The 8,847-nt window shown below is 49.3% G+C and overlaps 1 protein-coding gene across 1 annotated transcript; it reads right to left on the reverse strand.

The window, feature by feature from the left end:
• Nucleotides 1-2,297: 2,297 nt before the first annotated feature.
• LOC124652454 (type IV inositol polyphosphate 5-phosphatase 9-like) lies at nt 2,298-5,134 on the reverse strand. Its single transcript, XM_047191472.1, has 8 exons — nt 5,019-5,134; nt 4,795-4,905; nt 4,399-4,696; nt 4,104-4,300; nt 3,733-3,996; nt 3,444-3,629; nt 2,556-2,686; nt 2,298-2,488 (listed from the first exon to the last, which is right to left on the reverse strand). Exons 1-8 carry the CDS (start codon nt 5,132-5,134, stop codon nt 2,298-2,300), a joined length of 1,494 nt encoding a protein of 497 aa, XP_047047428.1.
• Between the last annotated feature and the right edge of the window lie 3,713 nt (nt 5,135-8,847).

The raw sequence follows: 8,847 nt of genomic DNA on the forward strand, positions 1-8,847 counted from the left end.
CCCTTGTTGAAGACATCATCATTGCGATCTGTTTCCACTTCATCTGAGTTGCTTCCGGGGGAAACCCTAGATTTAGGTATCTGGATCGGAGAATGGCGACGCAACTAGCATCGCTCACCTTCATGAGGTCATTATTTTTGTGAGCAGCTACCGGATGGTGGTGCTGGGAGGCATGCGAGGGGCTATGGGGATCTCTACACTGAAGGTGAACCAACGGATGATGGAGGTGATGGCTTATGAAGCGAGAGCATGAGGCATGCGCTCGTGGATGGTCTTCTACACCAGTCATGTGCTCTTGTTTCTCCATAGGGTGACTCTACAATGCCCCCGGTGCTTTTTAGTTGATGGGGAGTTTGTTTATGTTTTTAGGGCATAGCCCAACGACATGTTTCTTCAATCATTGTCGTGTTTGTACGTGTGGTGTGGTGGCTTCAGGTTTTTGGATGTATGCCTTCGGCTATTTATTCAATAAACTAAATAAAGGCCACATGCATCGCTGTGATGCAGAGCCTGGTGTTTCGTTCCCCTTTCAAATACAGAAAGTCAAGTTCTAGACAACTTGGGCATTATTTTTGCAATTCTAGATAAGATGCGAGAATTTATATTCTATAAAGATAAAACATATAACTCAACAATCCTATCTCGTTCTTCTTCTTTTATATACCTGAACAATCCTTGCGTCGCTCCTGTGGGGCGACCGAGGGAACCCTAATCCCGCCGCCACCCACACTTCTCCTTCTGATGAGGTCTAAGACCCCGTGTGTGGCCCGATCTCGCGGTTGACCCGAAATCCCAAGGGAAAAGAGAGGGAGAGCGCGAAGAACACGACGAACACGAAGAACACGAGGAACTCACGCACACACACCAACCCGATACAATCGATACTTACCCTCGTGGCTCGATGGACCACGCCAATAGAATCAACCCGGGAGAGACGCGAGGTAGAATCCCGGAGTGAGAGATCGGTGAGGGAGATGAATCAAGGAGTGGGAGAGAGAGTGGGTAGCACTAGAATCTCACACACCAAATCCATACATCCAACAAGGGTAGCCTTGATACAAAGGGGATGAAACCCTAGGGAGACAAAGCTCAAACCCATGTCTAAGCCTAAATCTTGTCTAAGGGGTAAGGGAGGGGTCCAGGTTGCTTATATAGGCCTACATGGCCAGTAAGGCGAAAAGGTACATAAGTGGATAACTTAGGCAGTTTGGTGGGGCATTCCCGTCAGATCTGGTCCTGGGGCCGGTCAGATCGGGCCTATGACCGGGTGGTCCGGTCGTGGGGCCGGTCGATCGGTCGCCAACCGGAAATGTCGCAGATCTCCGTCCGGTTGGCCCCCGGTACGACGCCGAGGGGAATCCGGTTTGGCGACCGGTTGACCGGGCCTGTGACCGGATGGTCCGGTCGTGGGGCCGGTCGACCGGGTCCTGGGCCGGCCAGCTTCCTCTCTTCCTTCGAGCGCTTCGAGTGACGTCGGGTCCAGCTTCGTGCTCATCTTCAAGTCCCGCTGCTCCTCTCCTTCCCTTGACCATGGTGTGTCCTTCTCTCCGGGGTCTTGATGCACCTTGTACCTAATGACACAAAGTACGTCGGCATGAGGTAGCATTCCATCCAAAGGGGTACCGAGATCAAGGGTGGTGAGGAGCGAGTTCACCTTATCATGTAGCGCTTTAACTCGAGCCCGAGTCATCGGTCCACTTGGGGGACTAGTTGGTCTTGGTGTAGTGTCGTCGGTGAGCGGGCCTACATCACCTTCCCTCCCCCTCCGCTCCCGCCATCGCTTGGGCTCGACTGGGCAAAGTCTGGCCGGCCAGCGGCGGCAGGGACCCCTCTTCTCCCCCTCGCTCGAAGGAGACAGCCCGGGACGTCGCCCTAGTGCCTGGGCGTGGCGCAACCACTGGCGCCATGGTGTGGCTGTTATGCGCCGGTGCGGTGGAAGGCGACGTGATCCTCTCCGGGTAGATCGAAGGAGGCTGCATGGAGACGTCCTCCTCTCATGTGGCTAGGCCCTTGGGTTGTAGTTCGTGGGCTAGCGAGGCGGGCAACCGGTGAGAGCTGGGCTCTGACCACATCGGGGCCGACGATGGTGGAGTCCTCGGACGTCGTTACCTTGTTGAAGGTGCCGTAGCTGCGTATCTCCCGCCCCCCGTTAGATGTTCCGGGGGGAATCCTAGATTTGGGTCTCCTGGATCGAACGATGGTGGCACTTTTGATGTCACTCACCCTCTGGGGGTGGGGGGGGGGGGATTGTTTTTGAAGATGTGATGCCTGGAAGGGACTGCATGTGGAGTGATGTTTCATCTACCGCGTTGATGGTGGCGGGTCTCGGCGGCGTGGTGCAGCGGGGGTTTCACTGGCTGGCGTGTGACGATGGATGAGAGCAGGGTGGTGGCGTTGTCTGACGCTGTGGTGGCGTCGATGGCAGACCTATCAAGATCAATGCCTTGATCCTTCCTGAAGATGGGCCGCTGGAAGTTGGTGGCAGCGACTACTCGAGCGTATGCAATGGTGTACGCTCATGGTCTGTGTTGGGCCGTTTTGTGCTCCCAACTCACCGTTCGACGTTTTGGTGAGGCTTCCTGTACTCTGATGATTTGCGTAGGTGAGGTCCGGGCATGAGGCCCCGACACGGACACCCCCTTCATTAAGCTTGTTGGTGTTGTGACAGCTATCGTTAGTGAGGCGGCTTCAGTTTAATAAAAAAGTTGTGTAAATCAAATGCAGAGGCTGGGGTAAAACCTCTATTTCGAAAAAGAAACATAGTTTCCCATTTTTTGTCCACTCACGAAAATTTTGGTACACTAGTCCTGTTTCTACATATTCTTTGTTTTTATGTTGTGTCGAACACTTTTTTGTCCTAATTCTTATAGTTTCCGGATTCATATAGAAATCATGAGTACGCAAATTTGTGCGCTATATTTTTCCTATTTGTATGTTCTAAAGTTTTTCAAACCAACGAGGATGCTAGTCACATCGATGAGTCTCTTTCTGTGTTGTGTATCTTCTTTATCTGTGTATAAATGATGTTTTAGGCTTCGACAATGGCCAGTGTAGACCATTAGTTTTGTAGAGGCATGTTAATAGAAATATACAAAATTTAATATGATTATAGTACTTTTTACAGTCTGATGGTACTATTACTTACTTACTAATCTAAATATTTTTTATACAGTATCTATTAGTGGCCAAATCCATAATTGTTTTGCCAGCAGGTGTTCTAATAAGAAGTCAGGTGTTGTAAAAAATAAATTTCTTCGATCCCTCAACTTTTTTTCTTCGATTGCTACAAAAGCAGGTTGAGAAACAACTAGTATCCAAAAACAGCCGGTGTTGTCCACTGCAGAACGAAACTGAGCCTCATTCTCTGTTTCTCTCATTTGCATGCAGAGATGCAAATATGACTATGAACATCCTGATCCTCTGGTAAATCTCAGTTAATTTACACTGTCTGTGTTATCTGAAAGCACATAAGCCCTGTAGCCTGTAAGAACGATTCTACAGGTCTGGGAACCTCGCACACGGCGTCGAACACCGCCCTGACCGGCCGGTGGTCCGAGAGCCTGTACCCGCCGCACCTCTCGTACCGGATCTGCTTCAGCCCCTTGCCGTGCCAGAGGACACGATCGCACCTGCAAAATCACGTCCCAACTATCAAATCAAGAACCTTCTCACTGGCAAGATTCAGGCAAGATGCACGTGTGGTGTATCGGTCGGTTTCAGTGCTAGACTTACCATGCCGGCGCTCGCTGCTGCGTCCGGCCACCGCCGCCGTCGATGCACCAGTAGAACTTGTCGGAATTGCGGTGGTACTTGTATGTCGGGGGGAAAGTGACTAGGCCCTCGCTCCAGCCGTCGAAGCTCCGCCCCCTGTAGAGCTCGAGCAGCAGCTCGTCCTTCTCCAGCAGCGTGCTCCACTTGTTGGCACTCACCAGCAGCCGCGCCTCGGCGTCGTCCATGGAGATTCGGTAGTTCAGGTCGCCAAGCAACACCACGCGGCTGCATGTGAATACAACGATACGAGCTCTATTCCATTAGAGCACTGTTTTGGTCGATCGCGAGGATCGGGCATCACGAGCAGAGCTGCAAATTTATAGGACGCCTACTCGTGGTCAAGGATCTTGGAAGGCAGCTCCTCGTCCGGCGCTGCGGTGCGGCATCGGCGAAATCTGGTCCTCGATAGGATGTCCGCCGCGTCGACGTTGCGGAGCAGCACATCGCCGTCCTTGCTGCCGGAGGCCAGGTGGCAGCAGACGAAGCAGAAGCTCGTGCCGTGCAGCAAGAACCGGACGGACACCGCACCCTGTAACATCCGTTCCAAGTCAATCGCCTTCGCCTCTAGCTTAATTAGCTGATCGATCGTGTTGTACATGCTGCCTCGTCGTGGTGCTTACGACGTACCTTGTTGCCGAGACGGCCAAGGACGCCGGCGCCGACGCAGGAGACGCCTAGGTGGCGGACGTGGCGGCGGAGGCCGCTCCTCATCCAAACGGAGACGAAGACACCGACCATCTGCTTGCTCGTGACGCACCTGAACTGCTTCTGCTCGTGGTGCAAAGGTGCCGCCGTCTCTTCTTCTTCTCGCCTTCTTCCCGTGCTGTTCAGTGCGTCTCCGATGAGTTGGTTCCACTTGCTAGATATGGAGCTGTTCTTGGGTCCGAGCACGTTCCTCGCGTTCAGAGGCACCATCTCTTGGAACCTGAAAACAAAATCAAAACAAGAAATTAGGGATTTTCTTTGATGGTACTCTCAAATAAAAAGATTACCCAAAGAACGAGCTGTAAAAAAGAAGATTACCCAAGAACGTATATGTCGTAGGAGTTGCAGGCCCTGGTGTCCAGCCAATCCTCCAGGACTAAATCGCCCGGCGGCGCCACGCCACCAACATTCCATGTACCGGCAAACACCCTGCATCAGTCATTCAGGCCACGGAATCTATCAGAAGTTGTTGTGCCGATTGTAATCGGATTCAGTTCAAGCTAACGCGATGTAGTAGTAGTAGTACTGCAAGAGATGCTCACCTGTACCTGACGGTATCGTTTTCCTGCAAGGCGTCCGCCCCCAACCCCGCAAACTCAGGGACGAGCCGGTGGAGGGAAATGGTGCTGACTTGTGCCAACTTTGGGTTCTCCTCCATGATGCATCAGAGAAGAGCATGCCAGTAAGCGCTGCACTGCAAAGCCTTGGAGATATATAGCGAGGCAAGTTGAAGGGAGTCAGGCGAAGGAAAGCTGTCACGATAACATTGGGCAGGGTTGTAGCTCTGATGCTGACAGGAGCAGGAGATACATTTTCCTTTTGGCATTAAGAGCAAGAGATAAATGTCAACATATTTGTGGAGGACTTGTCAACTTCTCTGCAGTCTGCACCAGCAAGCCTGATGCAGAAACTTGGACATTACAACACCAGCGATTTCTCGTTTCTACAGAAAACCACGTGCTTATGGTTTACTCTTCGTCTAACTTTGTTATTTGTGAGAAGTGTCACTGTCTCCCACAGTTATAGACTTGCAGATCAACAGTCCAGATTACAGAGACCCTAAAATGTGGCTTCGTATAATTTTCAGCGTCATTTTTTTAATAAAGGGAATATATTAATATCGAATAATCAATCAAATACAAGGAGTGCAATTACTAAAACAGAATTGGGAAAACAATCTTGTGATGCCTTCATCCATGCTTGTTGAAGAGCTCCTTTTTTTTTCGATAATGTGTTGAAGAGCTCCTAGACACAATCTTGTGAATCTTTCTCCCGGTAACCATTACAAATCCGCATGTCTTGTAGATGCGCAAAGAGTAAATCCGCATGCAGACTCCTTACAAAGGGTGAGATATTGTTTCTTGAGAAAAAAACGGCATGGTTTGGACATAACCAAATCTAGGAACAAAGAGCTCTAACCCCAACCGAAGTCTGAGACCTAGTCGATTCCCAAACATTTTGGGAACGCTGGTAGCAGGTGGGTTGTCAGTGGGACCAAGAAATGATGTCCTGAGTGTCCTTATTTACCGGAATGCTACACTGTAATGTTTACCATTTTTTAAGATTTGGATGTTGAAGAACAATATGCCACCTCTGAATAATGTGTGGCTAGATCTTGGGTGGGTAAGTGTGGGCTAAAGCTACAGTTGTGCAACTTGGGTGCAAAATATGCATTTCGTCGCTACATGTTTGGTGTGCTACCCTAGGCTGTGGTAATGGAACTAATAAATCATGCAACTTGTGTGTGATTTGTCAGGATTTGGTTAACTGTTATGCATGTTCTCAGGATCCTCCTGTTCTGTATGTTTGCTCGGAATTGCTTCACACACGACAATCTCCATCCGATCTATGTACGATACCTCCTCCCAGCGAAAGCACAGCTAATTAGTTCATGCGCCCTTTGTCCAAAGTTCCACTCCAACCAACCTAGAAATCAAACCCCTTCCACGACTTCACATCCCTTCCGTAAGGCCATCTTCAACGCGACAATCCAAATGGACGTGTTGGACCGTCTGTTTTGGACTGGTTGGGTTGCCGCGTGGACAGGCGAATCTGGCCGTCGGTCCGTTTAGGTCGCGCACTATGCCAACACGTGGACGCACCCCAAAAGTCAAAGATAACAAAAATAATAAAAAAAGGAAAACAAAAACAAATTAAATTTAAACTACAGTTCATTTAAACTTAGTCCTATTTTGGGCAATTTTTACACAAAAAAGCCCTATATGGGCTTTAAACTAAAAAAAAGAAGGAAACCCTAGTCTAGGGTTTGGGACGCGGTGACCGCCGGTGCGCCACCCTACTCCCAGTAGTACTCGTCGTCGTCACCGTCGATGAGGACGATGGCCCCCAGCGGCGACGCGTTGTTCCGGCTGGACACGCCGGAGGGCGCCGGGGACTCCGGCCAGGGCGACCTGCGCCCTTTCCCCCTTGGCCTTCCTAGCCTCCTACTCCAGCGTGGAGGCGCGCAGCGCCTCGGCGAGGTGCGGCCATTTGGCCAGCTCCTCGAGGTCGTTGACCTCGCGGGACGCCGCAGCGTGACCTGCAGCTCGGAGTCTTCGTCCTCTTCGGGCTGGGTCCTGTGGCGCTGGCGCGGCCCACGGCGGAGTAGCCACGGGCTTGTCGATCTGGAGGCTGCTGCCGCCAGATCTCCGTGACGCGGGCGCTAAGGGGTAGAGGTGCTCGCCGAGGCGCTAATTCCGTGGCGGAGGTGCTCGCTGGGTGCGAAATCGACTTCAAGAGGCAGCGGCGCGGTTGGTCGTCCGTTGATTTGAGCAGCGTCGGCGCGCCAAAAAAAAATTGGAGTACCGACGCGTCACTGATCTACCACGGCGAGCAAGGCAGCGGCGGCGGAAGCGGCGCGGAATAGGGGTGGCGGCGGTGCTAGAGTGGAGGCCGAAATGGAGATGGGCGTGCGCGGTGAAATTTCAGGAGATCGTTGGTCTCAGGAGGTCGTTGGGTGCGCGCGTCGACTATGCCTTTTGCCGCATGCTGGAATCCTGGAATGGAAACACCATATTTGGTGTGTGTGATTGTGCAAAATACCGCTGAAAAAAACTTGCAACGATTTTATGCAAAAAAAAAATACAAAAAAATATTTAGCCCAGACCTGAAGCGTGTTTGCCTTTCATTGTCTCAGCGCGAGAAGATTCGCAGCTACGCAGGATCGTATGAGTATCGGACGGAATTCGTCGTGTGTATAGCAGGTCTCATGTTTGCTAGAGATATCGAATAGGTTGCGTAAGCTTCTTTGCTGGAGCTGACAATGTAGACGGGTAGTTGCAGAAATCATTTTGAAGACGTTGCATGTTTGGCACTGCCATGTTCTTCTTCTTGGTCAGACAGAGCAGAAGCATTCTGTGGGGAATGTTCAGTCAATTGCATATAAAATTACTTTTGTTATCAAGGTTCTTGTAATTTATACCGCACAAATATGAAAACGGGTCTGCAAGTTCTAGCTTCCTTTGACCTTATGTGTCCTTGCTATACTGTTGTTATAAAAGGTTCAGGTGATTCGCCTTAACTGCCCACTTCAGAAATTTAAAAACCCTGTCAAATGTTGCAACAAAAATGAATCAATATTTCAGCACATTTGGTCTCAAAGCAGACACACTATGATTTTCAAGACATTGCATGGTTGGCACTGCCATGTTGTTCTTCTTGTTCTGACGGAGCAGAAGCGTTCTGTCAGAAATGTCTGGTTAATTGAATATCAAACTACTTATCAAGGTTCATGTAATTTATACCGCTCGAATATGGAAATGGATCTGCAAGTTCTATCTGCCTTTCATCTTATTTGTCCTTGCTTTACTGTTATTAGAAAGATTCAAGTTATTGGCCTTATCAGACCAATTTAGGAATTTGAAAACATTGCTATTCTTGCAATAAAAGTGAATCGACATGCACATGCCGATTTGGTCATGTTCCTTTGAAATTTGGTCTTACAAAGGATGATTGAGATGCGATTCCGACTGCTTTTTCATTCAATCCCTATTCTGTAACATTGACATAGCGCACTCCGTCCTAAAATATAAGACCTATTTTTAGGGGATCTTTGGAGAAAACCCTATTGAAATGTAATACACAAAGCATAAAATAAATGATAATAGATTTAAATCGATTGTTTTTATTGTTTTCTTATCACATATTCTCATAAACCGACCCAATTTTAATAGATAAATTGTTGGTCAAAGCACGGTCTTAACCAAACAAAATACACCTTATATTTCTAGACAGAGGGGCTATTCATTTTGAGTAGAGGGTTTCTGTTTCTTTACTAACGACACTGGTGGACCTCTAAATATCTAATTATTTCGTAGTGCTGTTTTAAGATAATTTGTGTTCTCCACACATTAGGATTGCTTTAGTTGAGCT

The sequence above is a fragment of the Lolium rigidum genome, chromosome 1, assembly GCF_022539505.1.
Source record: "Lolium rigidum isolate FL_2022 chromosome 1, APGP_CSIRO_Lrig_0.1, whole genome shotgun sequence".
Lineage (NCBI taxonomy): Eukaryota > Viridiplantae > Streptophyta > Magnoliopsida > Poales > Poaceae > Lolium > Lolium rigidum.

What these genes read in the sequence shown, in the direction of transcription:
- LOC124652454 (XM_047191472.1), bottom strand. Translation starts at nt 5,134, where the DNA reads ATGGAGGAGAACCCAAAGTTGGCACAAGTCAGCACCATTTCCCTCCAC. An exon ending in TACGACATATACGTTCTTGG is followed by an intron (nt 4,697 to 4,794) that starts GTAATCTTCTTT and finishes TTTTGTTTTCAG; the next exon opens with GTTCCAAGAGATGGTGCCTC. An exon ending in TTTCAGATAACACAGACAGT is followed by an intron (nt 2,687 to 3,443) that starts GTAAATTAACTG and finishes ATTAAACTGAAG; the next exon opens with CCGCCTCACTAACGATAGCT.